The 23,090-nt window shown below is 40.4% G+C and overlaps 1 protein-coding gene across 1 annotated transcript in view; it reads left to right on the forward strand.

Moving 5' to 3' along the window:
- Positions 1-23,090, forward strand: part of PPARGC1A (PPARG coactivator 1 alpha) — a 627,947-nt gene that overhangs the window by 305,077 nt on the left and 299,780 nt on the right. Inside the window, exon 2 of the mRNA XM_081812542.1 lies at positions 20,725-20,892. Within this exon, the coding sequence (XP_081668668.1) occupies positions 20,824-20,892 (69 nt within the window). The 5' untranslated portion in view covers positions 20,725-20,823. The remainder of the gene's footprint in view (positions 1-20,724; positions 20,893-23,090) is intronic.

A 23,090-nucleotide genomic window follows, 5' to 3' on the forward strand; every position in this document is an offset into this window, starting at 1 on the left:
ACAGCCCTATACCTGGCTACATTTCCAAGACATAATGACATAAATAGCTTCTAGGTGTACATCTACAAATGGCCTTCCTGCCACCTTAGACTTGAAGTCAGAAACCATTTAGAGCAGAGGGGCAAACCTGAGGCTTCTAGGTCAAATCCAGCCTACAGTCATATTTTGTTGGATGTATGTGGTGTTTCAAAATCATGAAATTTCAAGAAATAAAAGTTCAAATTTGGGGACTTTCTTTAAAAAATGGAAAGATATAGTCTGGGTCCACAGCCCACACAGTAATAATTGCCCAACTGCTTTGAACGGGGCGTGACCTCTTCAGTTTGCCACAATACCTACCACTCCCTGTTGCCTCACACGGGAGCTGCTTGAGTCACTTGTCTTCCCTGGTGGTGAACAGATACTTTGGAATTTGGCATCCCTGATGTAGAGGTTTCAGTTCAGAATTAGGCAACACAGAACAGATACACTCTACCCGGTTAGAAATCATTCCACTTTTTTTTTAATTTTTATTTTTCAAAGTCCTCAGAGAAAGCTTACCACTATCTTCTAAAGGTTTTATTGTTTTGTTTGTTTTGTCTAAAGTCATGAATAACTTCATATTTGAATTGCTAATAGCCCTCTTTATAATGTGTTGACATTTCAGTTAGTTTTAAATGGAGTAAAACTATTTGGGCAGAGTTAATCTAGCTAAGTGTAAATTAATATGTTTCTTTAGAGCTATCCTGTATATCTATATGAACTCTTTCCACTGGGAGACATTTCGGAAGGCAATTAACTCTTTCAGAAACTGTCATTAAACTATCCCAAGTGGCTTGAAAGAGTTAACCCCCCTCCCAAGTATGCAATTAACTTCATTGGGGCACAGCAAATTACAATCTTGGAAAATTTGGTTGAGTTATTGTGGTTGTTACTATTGCTTTAAATAGTAGTAATAATGGATTTATGTAGTACCTTGACACCACAGAGCTAAAAACAATTACATTTAAATATAAATTTAATTTAATGTGAAACCATGTTTTGTCTAATCATTGCAGCTAATTGCCACCCTTTAGAAGCAGTTTCTACAACATTTTTATTAATGGTCTGATAGCAGGTTGGCTGCTTGGAAGTTTCTTGCACGAAGTATAGTGCAATGTGAATTTATGTGTGTCAAACATATCTTTTAAAATGTATTTACTAGCTCAGCTGATGTGTACATAATGTATGACCCACTGAAGATTAGAAATGCCCGTGGAGTGAACATGTATTTGACGCAAATATGTCTGGAGAATGTTCATAAGGATAAGATGAAGGCCTCAAATAATGAAGTCAATACACAAAACAATGAAAAAAGAAAGTTGGTCCTCTTGATACTTCTGTCAACTAGGAATCCCTCCTAACAATCAATAGGTGTTCAATAAATACCCAGAGATCAAGCAGTATTGTAATAAATAACGTTTGCAGTAATCTCCCTGGGGCCGTGCAAGATGGGTGATGTCAGAGTAACACTAAAGAAAGATTAAAATACCTTAAATGCTTTCTCCCTTAAGCCCCTAAAACAAGAAAAAATCAAATATTCAGTGAGAAATTAAAACAACAACGACAACAACAAAAGCATAATTTTTTTTTGTATACAATGACCAGACAGAGTGATTGGGCTTAAAAGTTAGGAGGTCTAGTTTTTAGACCTGATTCTTCCGCTTGTTAACTGTGGGACCTTAAACAAGTTATTAGACATTTATGAGCCTTTTTCAATTTCCCTCTTTTAATGAAGACAGATATTACATACATCTCATAGGGTAATTGAGAAGTTCAAGATGGTTTCTGTGGAGAGCTTATATCGTGCTGGGCACATTGGAGATGCTTGATGTGCTTCTCAAGGGTTAGTTCCCTTTACTTTTACATGAAGAAAAGCTTTTTTGCACCCTGAGTGTTAGGAATTTCCCAGAAGCAGCCAGAATTACTGTACCAAGCTTATGAAGATGATCTGCTTGTTCCTACCTGTGTTTCTTGCCTTGTCTGAGAATGCCTATCTGGCTACCAACACCTGGACCTTCTTTCCTGCTTATTTTCCTGATGATTTGGTCATTCTTGTTGCTGAGCTGGGGAAGGAGTTGGTGGGTTTGGGGCTGAGACTTAAAGTTACATTGCACTAAAGTAGGGGATTTAGACAGGTGTTTGGTTAGTATGTGTAGTTCAGGCAACATAATAGTGTCCGCTTGATGCCATATTCAGGCCAACTTCTTCCTAAAGGCCACAGGGTTGAGGTATTTCTAAGTGAAGCAGGACATACAAGCTTTTAGGTTAAAATCTGTTTTTGTTTTTTTCACTCTTGGGCCAAATGCTGTGTGGCCCATTGGTCTTCCCACCTGAGGCTAAGTCCTGTGGTTGAGATGGGTAGGGTAGATCAGTTGGCTTGGTGAGGGCGCTGGTACACAGACCTAGTGACTCAGGTTTGCGGTGGCAGACAGCAGAGCATCAGGCAAGTCGAGAAGTGGTGTGGAAGGGAATTCAGTCTAGTCACCACCTGTAAAGAGGTTGGAGAGCTCAGAGGGCAGAGTTGGAGACCCCTGCTGGGAGTCCCTCCTCCCCTCACACCTCACCTCCTCTCTAGGCTCCTGGGGCTTCATCTTTCTCCTCCTCCTCTGCGGGGATGCTGAACTCATCTGCCAGCAGCTGGGGGGGCAAACCTCTGGCTCTGTGCCACCACTTCTAAGGAGGGAAAGGTACGCCAGGGAATGGAGTTTCAACAACAGGGGCTCCATGTGCCTCATCTCCCTTATCCCTCCCCTCTTCTCCCACATCCTTGAACTTGCTCCTCTCTCCCACCCCATGGCTCACATCTGTTGTGGAGGTCTAGGAAGGAAAAGAGCTATGAACTACCCCACTTTTCAGCATCTGTTTTCAAGGTTGATGGTGGGGATAATAATTGAACAGTGTGTTTTAAATATAAAGTGCCATATAAATGCTAAATAGACTTGTAATTGATGGGCACTCTTCTGTTTCAGATACCATGAGGTGGGATGGGAATGAATAGATATAAAGACTTATTCCATAAAAATCATGACAAAGTAACACATTCATTTGTTCAACAAATATTTATCGAGTGCCTGAATGCCTCCTAGCAGCCAGGCATTATGGTAGGTGCTAGAGATACAGCGTGAGCAACCACAGAAACAAGAAACCTCCTTTCCGGGCACCTGGGTGGCTCAGTTGGTTGGGGGACTGCCTTCGGCTCAGGTCATGATCCTGGAGTCCCGGGATCAAGTCCCGCATCGGGCTCCCTGCTCAGCAGGGAGTCTGCTTCTCCCTCTCCCGCTCCCCCCTCTTGTGCTCTCTCTCTCTTTCAAATAAATAAATAATAAAAATTTTAAAAAAAAGAAACCTCCTTTCCACTTCTGCCCGAGGAACTTATGTCCTGATGGGGAGAGATAGGCGGTGAGAAAAGGAATAAATAAGATATATGGTTTTATAAAATGGTGCTGAATGCAATGGAGAAAAAAATAAAGCCAGGAGGGGATAAAGAGATGAGGAGAGGTGGAATTTTTATATGGGGTGGACTAGATATTATAATTAATATTATATAATAATATTTACTATATTAATATTATCTGACAATAATGATTTCTTTCAGAGAAGTTTAGATTTTCAAAATTAAAATCTATCTCAACATAGGGTAAAGGATACATTTTCTGTTACATAGATATTCTTTCTAGAAATGGCATTTATGGGCACCTGGGTGGCTCAGTCAGTTAAGCATCTGCCTTCGGCTCAGGTCGTGATCCCAGCGTCCTGGGATTGAGCCCCATGTCAGGCTCCCTGCCCGGCTGGGAGTCTGCTTCTTCCTCTCCCTCTGCCCCTCCCCCTAACTTGTGCATGAGCGCTCGCTCTCTCTCTCAAATAAATAAATAAAATAAAATAAAATAAAATAAAATAAAATAAAATAAAATAAAATAGAGATGGCATTTATGATTGTGCCTCTGTGTGTGTGTGTGTGTGATTTTTTTATAGCTCCAGAGTCAGGGTTTCTGCTTTCACCAATTCTTCCAGACTCCACTAATTCACTAATTTTTTTTCAAATTCTTTCTAGTTCTTTCAGTCTTCCTCTTGCTATCTCTTTCTCTCAACATATCTCTTCTGTTCCTTAAGTTTAGTGGCATCTTCTGGCCAAAGTCATACCTGTATGTGTTCCTAGAAATTCACATTCTCATTCATAGGCCCTTGAGAACACATGGAGGAGCCTTAGGCTTCATTGGGTGGGCACAACTCTGTGAACAGCTGTGACACAGTGGTCAAGAACCCAGGCTCTGGGGTCAACACTGAGATCTTGGGCAAGGTATTTGATCTTTCTGGGCCTCAGTTTCCTCACCTGCAGTATGAAAATGTGATGTGAATTAAATGACAAGACCTAAGGAAAGTGTACAACAGGTTGCCCAACCTATAATATACTCAGGAGGTACTAGGTGCTCACCTCCTGAATTTTTTTCTCATTATAAGTTTTGGAAGATAATTAGTATAGTATTTTATCATGTCAATCATCTGGTTTAATGGTTTTCAGATTGTTATTATTTTTTAAAATCAATACAAGGAACCTTACATTTTCCAAATGAAATCCAGCATGGAATCTTAGTACTAAGGAAGATAAATGGGATTAAGCTTGTTGAAATGAAAACAAGAAGTCTGGATCCTGCCCACTCAGCCTGTGCCCCTTGAGTCCTCAGTGTTCTTTTCTCTCCCAATAACAGCCTGTAAGACATTTTTGAGAAACCCTAGAGTTTGTTGGGTCTTTTAGACCAACCAAAACAATTTATCATAGGGAGGCTGACTCTAATCTTCCCTCAAATACTCTGCATCCTTAAATTCTCTTTGTAAACAATGGTCAACCTTACCTCCTCCCTAGACAATCTTGGGGTGGGAAGTGGTAGTTTGGGTTTCTCACCTACCTGCTCCATCTCTTTCTTCTTTTGTATTCCATTGAGCTTTTCCTTTCCAAGGTCACCAGAGGCTGTCTAGTTGGCAAACTCAATTTTTCATCCTGCTTTACCTCTATGCAGCATCTGCAATTGACCATCTCATCATTTGTGAAACTCCATCACCCTGGGCCCTGCAGTAAGGGCCTGAGATTTCTCAATAATGATAGCTTTGATTATGTCACTCCCTTTCTCAGAAGCCCTCCATGGCTCTCTGTTTCCTGTGGAATCAAGTATATACTCAGCAATCAATAGTCAGGGCCTTTCATGGTCTATCTGATATAAAGCTTCTTTTTTAGGCCTTAAATTTTATGACTGCCCTGGATTATTGCCTGAACCTGCTCTAGACCTCCCTTACTGTGTTTTTAAAGTTGAGAAAGTTTACTTATGGCTGGGCAAAGAAAAATAAGGGTGGGATTAGGGAAGATATAAAAGGAAGGACCCTTCATCTGGACCTGGTAAGATAAGTAAGATTTAAAATGGTAGAGACGGCAGCAAGGGCATGACATGTTCCCTGCAGTGCATGAAAAGTGAGTACGTGCTCTTATCAACCCTACTAGATGGAAGTTATTTGAGATCATGGACCAATGTGTTATTCATCTTTGGAGCCCCCCTAGTACCCAACTCACAACTCTGTTCATCATAATCATTAGTAAATGAATGCTGAAAAGAAGAAATGACTAACAGAGTTTGAAGTCTAGCAAACTTAAAAAATTTGCTCGAGTTAATATAGTCAATTACTGAATAGATTAAACCCCTTGAAAAATGAAAACTAATATAGAAATGTGTTTTTATTATCTAAGTCCCTAATGTGTTTTTTGTTTTATAAATGATGCAATTATGTTATTACAGTGTATTTGTGTTCATTAATAATTTTGTCAGAGGAAAGCCAGTGTCCTGTTGGAATTATTTGTATACCTGGACTTTTAATCACAGCTTTCCCAAAGGAAGTTCTATCAGTTATTTATGTATTTGTGTATTTATTTATTTAGCCAAATAATGCTGCATCACAAAGCACTCCAAAACTTAGTGGCTTGAAGTAACCACTATTTATTATTTGTCATGAGTCTAAGGGTCATCTCTGTAGCTGTGCTGGTTTAAGCCAGGCTCCAATGATCTCGGCCGGGCTGAAACTTGTATCTGGGCCAGCTGGTGGGTCAATGAGGGGCTGGAAGGTTGGAGGATAACCTCGGCTCTGCTCTAAGTGATCTCAGGCTGGTTCAGGCTTATTCTCTTGGTAAAGGCAGAGGAAAAAGAGAGTGAGCAGGAGAGTACAAGGCCACTAGGACCAGATCACACACACACACACACACACACACACACAACACTTCCACCATATTTTACTGAGTAAAGTAAGACAAGGCAGCCAAGAATCAAGGGATGGCGAGATAGATCCCACTTCTCATGGGAGAAGCCACAGAGTGACATGGCATAGGGTGTGGATACAGGGTACTGTGAGGGGCAGAGAACTGGGGACACCCAATGTTGCAGTCAGTCTGCCACAGAAGACCTACATGCATATCAGTTTTTCTTAATATTAAGAAAGGGACCAGAGAAGATGCACATTACTCTAGCTTGAAAGACCAGGAGCTTGCTTTTGCCTCATTGATACTCAAGCTGCTACTTGAAGGTGCTCAGAGTTTTACCATTCAATCTGCCCCTGCAGCTGATTTAATTCTTTAAAGGCTAATTCTATATTCTGTCCTTTTCATGCCCTCTTAGTCTCTTATCTTCTAACACAGGAAATGATAGATCAGTTGATTTGTTGCCTTTGTATCTATAATGAGTAGAGAAAATAAAAGACTTTGGGAAGTTCATAGGAAGCAGATACATGGAGAAATGAAAAGAGATATTTTTGGCTTGCCCCTTTCTTAGTTTGTTTTTGAAAGGCAAAATCTCAAAGAAAGTAGAGTGAAGTCTTGGGGATATTTTTTGGTTTGGGAAGGATATAACGAGGTGTGTAAAGGCATCTGTAGGGAGTCAGTGAATGGAAGTGCTGATCCAGAGTATTGGAAGACATGAGAAAGAAGGGACTGATCAATAGCTATTTTTCAAGTACGGAGCATAATTTGTGTCAGGCTGCTGAAATGAGTTAGTGCTTCATAGTTAATGGCTGTGAGCACATTCCTGTATCGCAGCACTCTCCAGAATGTTTGCCATCAACAATTCTAAAAGGCTAAGAGTGACTCACAGTCAATGTGAGTAACGCACTGGAACTTCATGAACTGGGACCTCTCCTTATCTGAAACCCTTCCCCTTGGACGTTGTGTATCTGTACTTATGTTCCGGTTGGGCTGCCTCTCAAATCATCCAGTACTCTTGCCATCTTGTTTGGGTTGACCTTCTTTCATTTGGGGTTCTCATGGTTTCCCCACTCAGCTCTTTCCTAAGCCCTAAAGAAATACTGCCTCTTGCTATTCAAAATGTGGTCCATGGACCAATGGCATAGATATCACCTGGAAGTTCATGAGTTTCAGACCCCACTCCAGATCAACCAGTGAGTCTTCATTTAAACAAGTTCCCCAGTGGGTTCATGTGCTCACAAAAATTTAATAAACACCACATTATTCCACAAACATTGATATTCACATCTGCTTTTTCTGTTCCCTCACTGTTAACCTCCCTCGGGCCCCTTTTTTTCTCTTACCTTACATTAGAAAAGACTCCTCAACTTTTCATTAACCTCTATATGAATGATTCCAAAATGTCATGAGCTACACTAGCATAAATTGGCATAAAGGCCCATTAAAATATTTTTTTTCAAGATTTTGTATTTGCTTTGGTAATTGGAAACTGGAAATGGCTGTGGGGCCTTCTTCCTTTGTAGAGTGGTATGAGTCACAAAACAGTCTGAAAATTAGACATTTATGAAAACAAAGACCACACCATCTTACCCTTGTGGGTCCCTAATGTTAGCAGAGTGGGTACTGCTTGTGATTGGAGGCATATTAGAAATATGATCTCATTTAAGTAGCTCCCACTTGAGTGAGTTATATCCATTCATTGAGTGTTTCTGTGAACCATGTGCCACACACTGAGCCAAGTATTAGGTATTCATGATACGATATAATCAGCACATCGGCCCTATGGATCATGACCCCCATTTTACAGATGATGAAAGTGAGGCTCAGGGAAGGGAAGAAAATTGCCCAAGTTACACTGCTGGGGAACTGCAAGATTTGAAAGAGACTGCATTCTTAAATCTATGTGATTTCTCCAACTGGAAATTCCTTCTTTTGGTTCTAAAAGGCTTTTTCCTTTGGGTTTAGTGGGCATTCATTTTTGAGAAGAGGTTTTACTCTAAGCTAATTCCTGACCTTCTTTCATACCTGGGCTCAGGTATTTTGAGTTCTCCATCCCCATCCTTGTCTTCATTGTCTGTTTCAAATGCCATGTCCGGCATGACATCCATTCTGATACCTTCCAACAAGATGTCACCTCTCTCTTTGAATTGTGTTGCCTGTGGTCCTCTGGAAGCTTTACTTAATTGTGGAATTACCTGGCACCTACACTAACAAGGACGTTCCATCCTTTGCTCCCCTCTGCATCCTTTGCCCTGCCTGGCACTGTGCCTGGCACATCACAAATAACACATATTTGTTCAGTGAATTGAATCCGAGCTGACTTCGCTTTGACAGGGACCTTGGGAGTGTCAGAATGCTGGGTGGAGGAAAGGTTGTTAACAGAGGAGAATTTCTCTACACAGACTATTTTACATGTTTTGCCAAGGGCCAGCCCAAATTTCTCTTAAAATCCAGACCACAAAGAATGGAGGCTGAGGAGATGACAAGAGGAGGCAGAGTCTGTTATAAAACCCCAGGAGCCACCTGGCCTGGCCTCCTAAGAAGAGGAGTCCACTCAACTGCTTTTGTTCCTGAAAAATCTCAACTAGAAAGAAAGCAAACATTTAAAACTTTCTCTTGGAAAGCTATTCTGCCTTTGATTTTTCAGAATGTCTTCAAGTGATTTGGGTCTATTTTTAATACCCGTGAGACATGATGTTGTAAGGAGAGCTAAATATAGGGGCCACATCCCCCTTTCTTTTATTCATTGGCCTTAATCTCCCTAGGAGGAAAAGAAAACGCACATCATATTTTAGCACAGAGTTGTGATGTTTGCCCTGATGGGCCCTGCTGAAAGGAAATTCATAAATACCGTGTTGGAAATAAAGATAATGAATGGATTCTTTTTGGAGAAAACGTTAAGTGGGAGTTTCTTTATGTTAAACCTCCCCTGTCTGCTGAAGACTGTGAGATAGTTCCTCTTGTTTTCCTCAGGGTCCTTTGGGGACAGCAGTCAGCCTGTGTTACTGGAGCAAGCTTCAGCACCCTACCATCGGAATCCAGAAGAGTAGGACACTCAGCCAAAAATAACACACGGCCTCAGAGCAGCAGCTATAATTCCGGTTCATTATATACTTACGAGGCTTATTCTTCCTCCTCCTTCCCTCCTCCTCCTCCTCCTCTTTCTTTAAAGAAGGCATTAAACTCACGTTAAAAGCAAACAACTGTGTGAGTACCCATCAAACCAGAAGGAGGGACTAGGGCTTCTTAAAGCAGCGTAAGCCTGGGAATCTGTGCTGGAGGGCTCTGCTCTCTGTCTTGTGTATTCTTTCATGCCTTTGCATTTCCCACACAGCTCAGGATCCATCATTTCCATTTGTTGTGAGTGGATCTGGGATGTGGCTTGGAAGAGTCCCTGGGTGTGTCTTCAACCCGGTGGCACATGCCATCATGGCCTTTAGTTGTTGTGAAGGCTGATTAAGAGGGAAAGCAAATGGAGGTGTGGCTATCAGAATGGGTTCTGGAATCACCACTTAGTTCGGGTTCTACCTCTTAAAGGCCGTGAGAACTTTGTAAAGTTATTGAACTTTTCCATGCTTCCATTCCCTCATCTCCATAGAAGAGATAATGATAACACCTTACAGAATTGTAGTAAAGATTAAAGTGCACATCATGCAGTAAGTACTCAACAGCCCTTAGCCTGTAAGTCTACCATTGTAACAAAGGGTGGTGCCAGGGAATTTTCTAGACCAGGGACGTGATTCAGGCCCCTGGTTTAGTATATTTACTATGTCTTCACCATCTGCAGGATGGTCTTGGCTTAATTTGGTTTCTAAATTTGTTCACGGTCTTGATTCCCAGTGCTGTTTTAGGTAGGGTGGCAGACTCAGCTTTAGATGAGAAGTTGCATCTACAAGTGTTAGATCTATGCTCCATGTGGGCTGCCTCTTAGAGAAAAGGTGTCCCAGCCTCTGCTTCCTTTGCTGTTCCTCAGTAAACAAGAGCAGCCCATAACCCCCCTTCCTGAGAGATGGAACTGAAGCTGGAAACATTGGATGGTTTCTTCCAATGAGGTGAAAATAAAAAGGTCCTAGAGAGCACTCTTTCTGCCTGAGTCCAAGAAATACAGTCCCCACCCACTCCCTAAACCTTCCCAAAGAGGCTACATTTTTGAAACTCTTTGCTGGGCGTACTCTTATCCCTCTGTCTTTAAGAATGGCAGCTCTCCAAAGGAGCATGCCTTTGTTAAATGCCATTCAAAAGACCATCTCTCCTGATCTTGGGTTGTTCCTCCTCTGAAGGAGATCTTTGGGGAAACAGGGCCTCAGGGCTCTTAGGTCAGAAGGACTCTTGTCCCCAAATTTCTCTGTGTATACAAATCATTAACTAGAATCTATCAGAGGAGAGTTTGTTTGTCTGTGTGGTGTCTTGTCAGCATCCATGGATATTTGGATTTGGAAATGCGTCTAAAAAGATAAAAGATTCCATAGGTCAGAGTACCATAAAGTCCTGGTGTTGTGGTCTACATTACTGTGGAAATATTTCATAAACTCTTTTATTTAAAAACACTACCACCCAAACCCTTAAATCTAGATTTTATACCGAGGGTTGGGGCAGGGTCTCCTTGTTGCTCTTCTTAAAGGACACTGACATATGAGTGGGACTTCTAGAGTTGAACTATGTTGGGGTAGGGGCGTGGGATGGAATGGATCCTTGAGGTAGTTAGTGCAAGCATGTTTCCTTCTCCATGGCTCAGATATTATTTGTAGCTGAAATGATTTGTTTACCTAGCTATTTCCCCAGAGGACAGTGAGGACAGGGACTTGTTCTCTTTATCTCTTAATCACTTGTAACTGGCACCAACCTTAGCACATAGTAGGTGTCCGATTCATGCTTTTAGCATCCCTGAGTAATAGAATGATACGAAGACACTACTTTGCAGCTGTTTACTTACAGAGAAAGACATTTGTCTTGACTTCTGTTATAGGACTGGATTTATCTCTGATGCCAGTTTGGAACTCAGAAAAACATTGAATTTGAATTTTGACATTTGGTCTGTCTATAAATTTCTGGTTTATTTGATAGCTGTAATAGGCACATTTAGAATATAAAATAAAGTGAATGAAATATGTTGTAGAGTTTGTCCCCCTACTCCTATTCTCTAAATGCTGAAAGTGCTAAACAAATGTGTGCTTAGTTTCATGGTTGCTAGGTTAATACCTGGTCTGCACCCGCAAATTGGTTTCTTTGTTGTAGAACCTTTAAAAATTATGGCTGTTCAGATAGCAGCTAAAAAGTATGAATTCAGCTCTTATTTTGTAGTTCCTGTCATAATGCTTTTCTGAAGAGAAGAATGAACAGCCATGTTTGTAGCAAGTGGTCTCACCTCTAAATTATAGGCGTAATTTACGATGGTTCGATTTGAGATTTTTTTGACTTTATAATGGTGCAAAAGTGATACACATTCAGTAGAAAACTGTATTTTGAATTTTGAATTTGGATCTTTTCCTGGGCTAGTGATATGCATAGGATACTCTCATGGTGCTGCGTGGCGTCAGTGAGCTGAGCTCCCGCTCAGCCATGTGATCATAGGGGTAAACCACGGACACAACCATTCTGTGTCCATATAACCATTTTGTTTTTCACTTTCAGTATAGTATTCAATAAATTACATGAGATATTCAACACTATATTATAAAACGAGCTTTCCATTAAATGATTTTGCCAAACTATAGGTTAATTTGTTATGAGCACATGATAAAGTTAGGGTAGGTGTATTATTAAGCATGTTTTGACTTACGATATTTTCGACTTACTATAAGTTTATCAGGATGTAACCCCATCATAAGTCAAAGAGGATCTGTATATTGTTTTCTGTGGTTTTTAGTCAAATCCTTGATGTTACTTTGACTTGGTTTTCATGATTTAATTTATTTTAGTTGGTAAAGATTATTCATCACTCATTTAATTCCAAGGTTATCTATTGATTCTTTTTTCCTCATTTGGTATTTGCTGACATTTTGTGGCACTCAAAATTGATTTATACAAAATCAGTCATCTAAATGTCCAGAGGAGATGTCTTTCACTTGTCATCAGCTGTTTTTCTGAACTAATAAGTAGACTAGTCATGTATGTTGAGGTTGCTGAATGACTGAAGGGCAGGAGTCCTTCCCTTCACACCAATTGTATCAGACTTATAAAAATTCTTAAATAATTTTGAAAGTGAGATCACTGAGAAGGTTCTCCCAAGGTAGCACCAAGCAGTTTCTTGGTTGGGGACTAAACTCTTCCCTGTAACATTTTTTTAAAAAGTTTATTTATTTATTTTAGAGAGAGTGAGAGCGAGAGAGTGCACATGTGCGTGTGCTTGTGCGTGAATGGGGGCAGAGGGGCAGAGGGAGAGAGAATCTCAAGCAGACTCTGCACTGACCATGGAGCCTGATGCAAGCCTAGATCTCACGACCCTGAGATCATGATGTGAGCTGAAATCAAGAGTCAGACACTTAACCGACTGAGCCACCCAGGTGCCCCAACCTATAACATTGATTAGTCATTCTGTTCCTAAGCTACTCTAAACCTGTGCTAATAATAATAATAATAAAGCTTGATGTGCAAATAGGCGTTCAAGGTATGTCTTCCTAGCCCATTGTTTCTTAAACTTAATGAATTAGACTTGTTAAAATGCAAATGAACTTCTGTAGATTTGGAGCGAGGCCCAGGATTCTACATTTCTGACAAGCTCCTAGGTGATGCTGGTCTGTATACTTGGAGGAACAAGCCTACCTTACAACCCAATTCACATCCTAATTCACCCTATTTTGAAATTCTCAAACAGTATCTGAGGTTCCCCTTGTGTTAAGATATTACTATTAAGAGTAAATGAAGAAGGAAGAGATCCCAACACCCCCCTCCCACCTTCCGGCCCATGCCAACTTACATTTCATAACAGCAATGAGAACCTAAGTATGTGTGTAAGTATATAAACCAGCTGGATTGTTTTTAATAATCTTCAATCAAAAGAACTTGGTGGTTGATAAAGTCAATTTTCATGAGTCTTTGAATTCCTATTTCAGAAATTTATTTGTGCCTGAGGGACTTTGGCAGTCGGTCACCTTTTCTGATCCAAGCCTTTCTCCTCTTCTGAAGTTCCCCTTGTCCCCATCCTCATTCCTTACCTGGTTGCGAAGTCTTACTCTTCCAAGCCAAACTTGAGACAAAGTGTTAGGAGATAGAGCTTTGGGCTACCCCTCCTAGGAGTATTTGCTGTTTCATAGATAGTGATAGGGAAGTTTTTAAAACCAAAAGGTATGACTGGTAGAATTTTTTTTTAGCTCCATGACAGAGTACTGGAGGACTTTTCGGGTGGAGGGGAGAAGGGGGGCAGGAGGAGGGGGAAGAGGGAAAGAAATTTCCAGCTTGCATGTAGCCTATTTCTCATTCATTTGACTCATAAGATCCACCTTCCCACTCTACTTATTAGTCTATTGGTTATTATTTTGAAGGCTTATGACTTCAGATGGTCTTTCAAGTAATCTCCTTTAAGAAAGTATTCTGTAATTCATCTCTGCTTTGTTTAACATTTGCTAACATCTGTGTCTCTGGGCTCCCTCGATGTCCAGGATACCACAAAGTCAGGAACAGTATATAAACATACTGGAAAGGGAAATATTATTTTTATATTAAATTGGGAAGGATAATGTATGGAACGTCTTCACCTGGTTGGACTTAGATTTGATTCTTCGCAAATCAGTGACAGATTCATATGTAGAGAAAAATTGAGGTTCTCATCTGTATGTTGTTTTTTATTACATTATTTTGCTTCAGGCTCAAGCATATCAAAGTAATTCAGACACTGTGGATGAAATCGTCTGATTTCCATCAATAAATGTCTACTAAATCCTTCTGATTATAGGCAGTTGGTATTATTACATAGTTATAGGAAGACACAGTAATATCATGCAGTAATTAATTAGAGTCTATGTGGCTTAGATTTATACAACATTTAATGCTTATAGTTATAGCTAGGCTGTTTCTCACTTAAGTGATATAAGTAGACTTGGGTATTGAAATGGATTCTGTTTCTTGGTTTGAATATTTGAGTCTATTGCTTTCTATCCCTGTTCATTATATGCAGGTTAAGAGTAAGTCCTTCCTGGTTTACCATTTTCTTTTTTTATCATAGAAGACTTCTTATTCCATACAATTGAAAATGGTTGTTGACTGATTGATCACATAATTTGATTAAGTTGGGGAATCATAAATCATACACTTACACAAAACATTTGACTTTTGCTTAAAATCCATAAATGCACGTTTATTCACCATTATTTTGCTGTGGAGCCAAGGACTTTGCTGTAAGTTGGAGGGGTGTCTTTTTTTGTATAAGCTGTATCCCTAAAGGAACCTCTACAAATTCCAGTTTCAATTTCTTCCACATTAATTAAGAATGTAAAGACAGTGACCAGCAACCCAAGTAGAGAGGTCTGTATAGATTTTTATGGTCCCTGCCCCACAATGGCAATTTTTTAAAGCATTTTTTCTTTATTGGGTCTTTCCAAAGCATTTGACTAGTTTCAGGAAAGCAACAACTCCCTTTCCATTGCAACTCACATTTTATAGAAATATTATTAATTAAATTATGTAATTACATTAACAGGCACAACTGGCATAAATAGGGCTGGGAACAAACACAAGTGAATCTTGGTAAGCGTACAACCCAAAGTACATGGTATATGAGAGAGCTACAGTGTTCCGCTGTGGATATCACTGTAGTTCAGTTTAGATATTTTATTCAGGGAATGGTAAACATTAATTACTCCAGTGAAACAATGAACTCGAGACCAATACTCTTATTTTTTCTCCCTTTTCAAAATATGACTATGGGACCAGAGTCCATCCATTTCAGATTTATCATTCTTATGATAGCTGTTTTTGTTTATTTGTTTTTGTTTTGTTTTGTTAGAGTTAATATACAGACACCTCTGGTGTTGTGGATTTGATACATTATTATAGTTGCTTTTTTTTGTGAAGGAAATTTCTGAAGATTGATACCTTACTGTTGGGCGCCTGGGTGGCTCAGTTGGTTAAGCGACTGCCTTCGGCTCAGGTCATGATCCTGGAGTCCCTGGATCGAGTTCCGCATCGAGTCCCGCATCGAGTCCCGCATCGGGCTCCCTGCTCGGCAGGGAGTCTACTTCTCCCTCTGACCCTCTCCCCTCTCATGTGCTCTCTCTCATTCTCTCTGTCTCAAATAAATAAATAAAATCTTTAAAAAAAAAAATACCTTACTGTTAGCTTCCCATTAAAACAAAAGCAAAAACAGAAGTAAATGTTTATAAAGAAATATCTTGGAAAATTTTAGTGAGAATGGATGTGAAGGTGGTAATAAAATGGTGGTAAGAACTCATAAAAATTCTAGCCCAGCTGTTAAGTGAAAATGTGTGCAAAATCCTATCAGTGGGTAAAAGACCATTCATTTGTTCCATGCCTGGAGACTCCTTGGCCCCCTACTTACTTTCATCAATGTGCTGCTGCTCTCCTGGCCGAGACTTCCTTTCATTTTCTCCTTTAGACAGAGTATCTGTATCTACTTGAATATGTTCATGGCCATATCATACCCCCATTTGACACTGTGGAATGCATGGTTTAATTCACCTGGAAAACTTTATTTTCTAGACTTTTGAGTGTTTTTTTTAAATTTAATTTAATTTTATTATGTTATGTTAGTCACCATACAGTACAGCATTAGTTTTTGATGTAGTGTCCCATGATTCATTGTTTCCGTATAACACCCAGTGCTCTTTTGATTCTTAAAATGAAGTTTTAACCCATTTTTATTGTATAAGCTAAAAGAAATTTCCTTAGAATCAAGGGAAGACTGACTGATGATGCATTTTGTATAGATTTTTCCTTTTTTAAAATTTTTTATATAACTTTTCCATAAGGAAATGTTACAAATTCTAAGACTCTATTTCCTATTAGTCAGCATATTCTTTTTTTAAAAAGATTTATTTATTTATTTGAGAGAGATAGAGAGAGAGCAAGCAAGTGAGCACAGTGGGGAGGGGCAGAGGGAGAGGGAGAGAGAGTCTTCCAAGCAGGCTCCACACTGAGCACAGAGCCCGACATGGGGTTCCATCTCACAACCCTGAGATCACCACCTGAGCTGAAAACAAGAATAGGACACTTAACCGACTGTGCCACCCAGGTGCCCCTAGTCAGCATATTCTTTTTTTTTTTTTTTAAGATTTTATTTATTTATTTGAGAGAGAGAATGAGAGACAGAGAGCACGAGAGGGAAGAGGGTCAGAGGGAGAAGCAGACTCCTTGCCGAGCAGGGAGCCCGATGTGGGACTCGATTCTGGGACTCCAGGATCATGACCTGAGCCGAAGGCAGTCGCTTAACCAACTGAGCCACCCAGGCGCCCCCTAGTCAGCATATTCTTAATAAGCTGCTTATCTTGAGGGAAAAATAGTGATTTTCTGGCAATCCTTGGTGTTGCTTGGCTTGTAGATGTATTGCCGTGTATCTGCCTTCATTTTCACGTGGCTTCTCCCCATGTGTGTCTTTGTGTCTACATTTCAACCTTTTTTTTTAAAGATTTTATTTATTTATTTGACAGAGAGAGACACAGCGAGAGAGGGAACACAAGCAGGGGGAGTGGGAGAGGGCGAAGCAGGCTTCCCGCCAAGCAGGGAGCCCGATGCGGGGCTCGATCCCAGGACCCTGGGGTCATGACCTGAGCCAAAGGCAGACGCTTAACGGCTGAGCCACCCAGGTGCCCCTACATTTCAACCTTTTAAATAAAGATACTGGTCACGTTGGATCAAGGTCCACCCTAATGACTTTGTTTTAGCTTGATCACCTTTGTAAAAACCCTATGTCCAAGTAAGGTCACATTCGGAGGTACTAAGGGTTAGGGCTCCAACATCTCTCTGTGGGAGGACACAATACAATGCATAACATGGGTCAGAGTTATTAGCACTCACATTTGAAAACCATTAAAAAAAAAAAAAAGACTCTCACAGTGGTGTCCCAGGGCAGGTTGCAGTTTGTGTCTTGAAATGTCAGTGCTGTGATCTGGCCAGAGTGTTATCTGTACTTTCCTTATACTTTATTTTCAGTCAAAACTTCCTTTAATGAAAACATTTAACAAAGACAGAAACAGAGCTAATTCTTTTTTGGTTGCTTGATTTAAGAATAGTGAATAAAAGCCATGTTATTTAATAAGCTTCTCTATTCATGTATGTTCTCATTATGTTTACATTTTGGAGACATGTACTTTATCAGTAGCGAATTTATACTGAGCTACGTTTATTATTTGATGCTGCATTTTGCTTTCATTAATTTCCTTATTAAATGATAAGTAGCATTTAAAGTCATGCTATTCTGAATTTGCATTCTGAGACAGAGTGACACTGCATTATTGAACACTTTTACCCTTTCTTTTTAAAATTCATATTTCTACATCATCTGTGAAAATTGCCACACTTAATGCTCCTAACTTATGAGCGGAGAAATGCAGACTGTAAAAGAAGGGGAAATACTGGAGTGTGAGGGACATATGTAGAGCAGACTGGGCTTGTCATGGAATCTATTTAAAATAATATTGCAGACATACTCAAGGCTTGTGATAAATGCTCTAGTTGGATTGTTTCATGTTATTCTTACAACAATTCTGTATAGCAAGAATGGTATATTGGCCAGGGTGGGCTAGGTTATGCTGAGGGAACAAACAACCCTGAAAGTTTATTTCCTGTTCCCATAGTGTCTGTTGTTGGTCCAGGTTACTCTCCAAGGCAACCGTTCTCCATGAGTCGGCTCAGCAGTCCAGTCTGCTTTGGTATTAAGGCACGCCTTATCAACACATGCCTCGTGATCACTGCATTATGGGGAATGGTGGGCTGACAGTCAAGTGCCAGTGATCCCTGTGGGAAGTGATACCCATCCTTTTTGTCATATTTTATTAGCCAAAATAAGTCATGTGGTTATGGTTAATTTTAAGGGGTTTAAGGCAATGCAATCTTGTTGTGTGACTGGAATAGAAGAGAACCAGATATTAATGAACAATAATATGCCTAACTGAGATGATAATGCCTCCCTTTTGCAGGCATGGAAACTAGGGTTCAGAGAGGTTGGGTGACCTGGCTGGGGACATAGAGCTGCATAATGATGGGGCTGCTAATCAAACCTAGGTCTGTTTGACTTCAAAGATTATAGTCAACCACTTTGTGTCCACCTTCTATAACAATTAATTGAGTTGCCTTGCAGATGGTGAGATTCAAATGGTAAAACTGATTGCTCCCAGATCTCCTCATGGGGTCCTCTTGCTAAGTGTTTATAGGAGATGGGGAAGAACTGATGATTGGTGAGTCTGCCATTGAGTCTAGGGTCTGGGAAAATATTCTGGACCCTTGTTCCTCTGGCCTGTCTCCTTTTACACCTCAGGATAACCTCTGAAGAAGCATCTGAATATTCTCAGTTAAAGAGAGAAGCCAACCAAGTAAAGGAAGGATTTTGCATTCATCTGCTTTGCTAGAGGTGAGGTGCAATGTATAGTCTTGTGATTATTAAAAAGATAGTAATGGCAAGTTAGACTTGTATAGCAATTTCTAGTCTAAAAAACATGTTCATCTATAATCTGAAGGTGTGAGCAAACCTACGTGTACTAATTGGCAGTGACATCATATCAGTGAGGTGTGATTGTCAAGACAGCCAATGCAATCCGAGACTGCGCAAATAAAAGAGCATTGACTGGCATGAAGGAGGGATCTAGAACACTGCAGCCAGATCTGAGTTAACTCCTGGCCCATCACCTGGGCAGATATCTTTGCCTCTTGAATTCTTCACCTATAAATCAGGAGCATAATGATGACTTCATAGAATCTGTGTAAAGAATAAATGAGGTAAGGCTAATGAAACACTTAAAACAGTGCTGGGTACCTAGGTCCAAGCTCAGTAAATGCTGGCTGCTGTTATTATTATTATTATGGTGGTTGTTATTGGGAGGATTTTCCAAATAAGGCATGTGATAATTAAGCTCTGTGTACAATGATAGATCATAGCAGAAATACTACACTGGATTCTGGAATATTACAATCACTATCACTAGAGGTAGTGGAATGTATTTTGAGGCCAGTAACCAGGATGGGGAAATTACCCAAAGGCCTCTCACATGGTTTGCTGAAGGAACTAGCAAAATCTCACCTGGAAAAGAGACACTTCAGCAGAGATTTGAGGCAGGGACCACTATTGTCCTCGGATCTTTGAAGGGTTGTCCTACAGAATAGGTTTTAGTCTTATTCCTTATGGAATTAAAAAAAAAAAAAAACCAAAAAAAACAGTACAGCTATGGAAGTGACAAGGGGAAGGATATCGATTTATTTGGGGACAAAGCTATCAACCATGGAACAAGACTGTCTCAAGTCTCAAGAGGTGGTGAGTTTGCCATCTATGGTGGTTTAAGCATTGTTTGGAGGGGTATTGACAGGGTCATGGGGATTCAAGCATCAGAAGAGTGATTAGACTAGAGAAACCTCAAATGATACTTAAAACTGAGTTCTGTGATTTTAATCCTGGAATCTCAAGGGGATGAAGCCTTGTGACAGTATTTTTACAGAGCTTTCCAGTTGATTCTGTTGTGCAGTCAAGTTTGAGAACCACTGTTCTAACTGAAAAGAAGTAGGTGCTATTGACAGTAGCCCCAGCTACCCATCTTAAAACTGTAGGTAATCAATTCTGAATAGCGAGAGAGGGTCATTCTGTGTGAGAAACCACTGAAGCAGGACAGAGTTTGGTTGGATTTGGCTTGGTTTAGCCCCACATTTTGAGGAGTCTGTCCAAACTGAAGCCTCTGATCCTCTTGGATAATCATTTGGGAAAAGGGTTGAGGTCCATGGTCAAGGTTGAGTGTCTGTGGCAAAACATCCCATGGGGAGAAACCAGGGATTGTAGGTGCTCAGGATTCAACTATAGGGATCAGTCTATTTTTCACCCAAGGGAGCTTGCTATTTTTCATGTTTACTGGCTGCTGAGTGATTCATATGGTGCTGGGGGAGATGTGTTCAAATGAAAAGTGTTGCTTCTATGTAAAGTAGCTTATTACTTCCATGATATTCCAGCCTATTGATACAACCCTGCAGAACGATGCAAATTCTGGTGTGTGTGTGTGTGTGTGTGTGTTTGTGAGTGTGTGTGTTGGGATGAGGAGACGATGGGAGCACACATAGAAATGCATATTTCTAGGGCGTAGAGCATGCCTTCACACTTCCCTCCTCTGACCTTTATGCCAGAAGCATAAGAATGACCCATTGTCTGCTGGTCCCGGAGCTTAGTTGTTCCTAATCTTTGGACGCTCAATGGCTGAGCTGGCCTCCTGCCTGGCCAGTTGGCAGCTGTCAGGGTAGCCCCATGTATCCCAGATTTATTCCCGTGTGGCTTCTTCCTGCCCGATCCCTCATCCTCTGGCCTGGCATTTTCTCCATGACAGTCTGCCCCTGAACTGTCCTCGCTGCCGCTTTGGTAAAGCCTTGCAACGAAAGGGAGGAACAGCCACTGGCGGATCCAGTTTGCGCAAGCAGCATCAGCAATGGATGAGACCTCCCCCAGGCTGGAAGAAGACTGGAAAAAAGGCCTTCAGCGAGAAGCGAGCTGGCAGGTAAGTGATGTCCTCAGCTCCGGACGGACCCAGATCTCTCTCTCTCTCAACTCTTTAGCCCAAGTGTAGGTAATTCACATCAGTCTGTTTGCAGAACTGCATTATCTGCAGGCACATCCATTTGGGAAAAGTCCTCATTAATTTCCATCTCTTTGTAAACCATGCAAATAAGACTCCAAATGCATTTACTCTACATTCTCAAGCAAGCTAATAGAGTTTTACAAATCTATAGATGTTGCTAAATTTATACTTTCTTAATAAAGACCCTTGAATTAACAAGTTGCAGGTGTATATCAAAGGAAGCATGCAGATTTGGTTTGTGTGAGTACAAGTTCATTGTAATATAAAAATTTAATACAACACCTGCCATCAGACTTACTTTATGGTGTTATAGTAGCTTGGAATAAGGGGCTTGGTTTTAACCTATTTTAATGAGGTGACCATTCTTTTAATGCAGCTTGCGTGCCTTTCTTATTTATGCTGAACTCATAATAGGTAGAAGCTCTGTGGTATGCAGAGTTCAAGCTAAAGGATTCATTTTGGTGTAGAGGCAGTTTTCATTAAAATATGCAAAGCAGTAATGTTTATACGTTACAATACCTATTTCAAATTAGCAAAATTATATGCTCCTGTCTCGTAAGCTGCCAACTGAAATCCCTTCCTAAATCCTGTTGAATGGCTTTGATTACCCTTCTTCACATTACACATTACACACCTCTAATGCATATTTTTACGCATCCACTGCATTGCTATTTAATTAGACAACAATATTGAAGAGCGAAGCCAGAGCTTTTTTTTTTTTTTTCTTAAATGCCGCTGCCTTATGGAGAAAGAACACTTCCATGCATGAAGCATTTCTTTTGGGTGGTGTTGGATAAAGTGAAACTGTGATTATCCATTTTGTCTATAGCAGAAAGTTTCACAGAAAAAAATGGTGATTCAGGAATTAGTTGATTTTCAACATCAATTATAAAAAATAATTCTCTCTTTTTGTAAAAAGAGGGAAACTTTTCATAAAATTTCTCCTCTGCAGGAGAAATTTTAGAGAAATGTGGCACTGATATTGACAGGTATGTTCTGTTCTAAGCAATGTGATGTTAAGTAAGGAGCTCCGGAAAAAAACATCCTCCAGCCTGCCATGAAATTGGCATCCTTCCACTTTGAGTGGGAGCATTATTTAGGAAGTAGGAAGGGATACAGAATGAATCTCTGCATGCTACTTTGAGAATGTCATGTGGTGGGTCTCCAGGGGGCCTAGACAAATATTCAGATATTTTATGGTAGGTAGTTGTGACTTTAGGGTTTTTATCTTTTGTTTATGTGTTTTCCTTTAGAAAGTTAGCATTTTATATATAGTCTTTGCCTCAAGGGAGGATTAAAGGAAGAAGGATGTGAGCAGATGACTCAGAGATCTCTGTAGACAAAATATTTAAATTAGAAACATGAAATCCAAATGTTTATGTAAAAAAGCACATGTCCTATAATGTCAGCATTCATGAACCTTTAGCTTAGTAATTTCTCAAAGGCGAATAATGAACATACTCTCTTTGCTACTTGCTTCCAAAGAGGTGATCCTGTAGAGCTGGTCAAGCCCTGTCATTTGATAACCAAAGCTCTTCTGTAGTGGAAGTAGTGCTATGAAAAGGACATCCTAATCTCTGGTTTGCTCTCCCTGACTCTTGGTAATGCATGGCAGTGGATGGAAAAGATGTCAAGTGTGTCAGCTCCAGCTTCACCTGCCTCCCCCCTTTGAGGATTGCCTCTGCCCCCACCCTCCAGTCATCAGTATGGCCAGGCCAGGTCCCCATATGCACAGAGTCTCCCCACTTCTGCTGACAGTCAAGCTGTCCCCAAGGGAGGAAATGAAATCTGATGGCACCAGATGCAAGAGCTTTGTGAGAATGACTTCCTTTAGCCATCCATACTAGTGATGAAGTTGGCTTTTTAAAACAAATTGTGAGTGATGTTGAAGGTTTAGTTTAGCCAAGTACTCCATTTCTTACTGAAAATGATCCAATACTTTCCTATCTACCTACTATTTACCAGTCACAGTGCTAGGGGTTTTGTGTGTGTGTGTGTGTGTGTGTGTGTGTGTGTGTGTGGTTGTTCACATCTTTGTAAGAAGCCTAGAAGGTTTATATGATTGCCTCCATTTTATGGATGAAGTAATGAGGACTCAAGGAGGTTATATAACCTGT

This window comes from Leptonychotes weddellii, chromosome 2, assembly GCF_054177405.1.
Source record: "Leptonychotes weddellii isolate Sample4059 chromosome 2, ASM5417740v2, whole genome shotgun sequence".
Classification (NCBI taxonomy): Eukaryota; Metazoa; Chordata; class Mammalia; order Carnivora; family Phocidae; genus Leptonychotes; species Leptonychotes weddellii.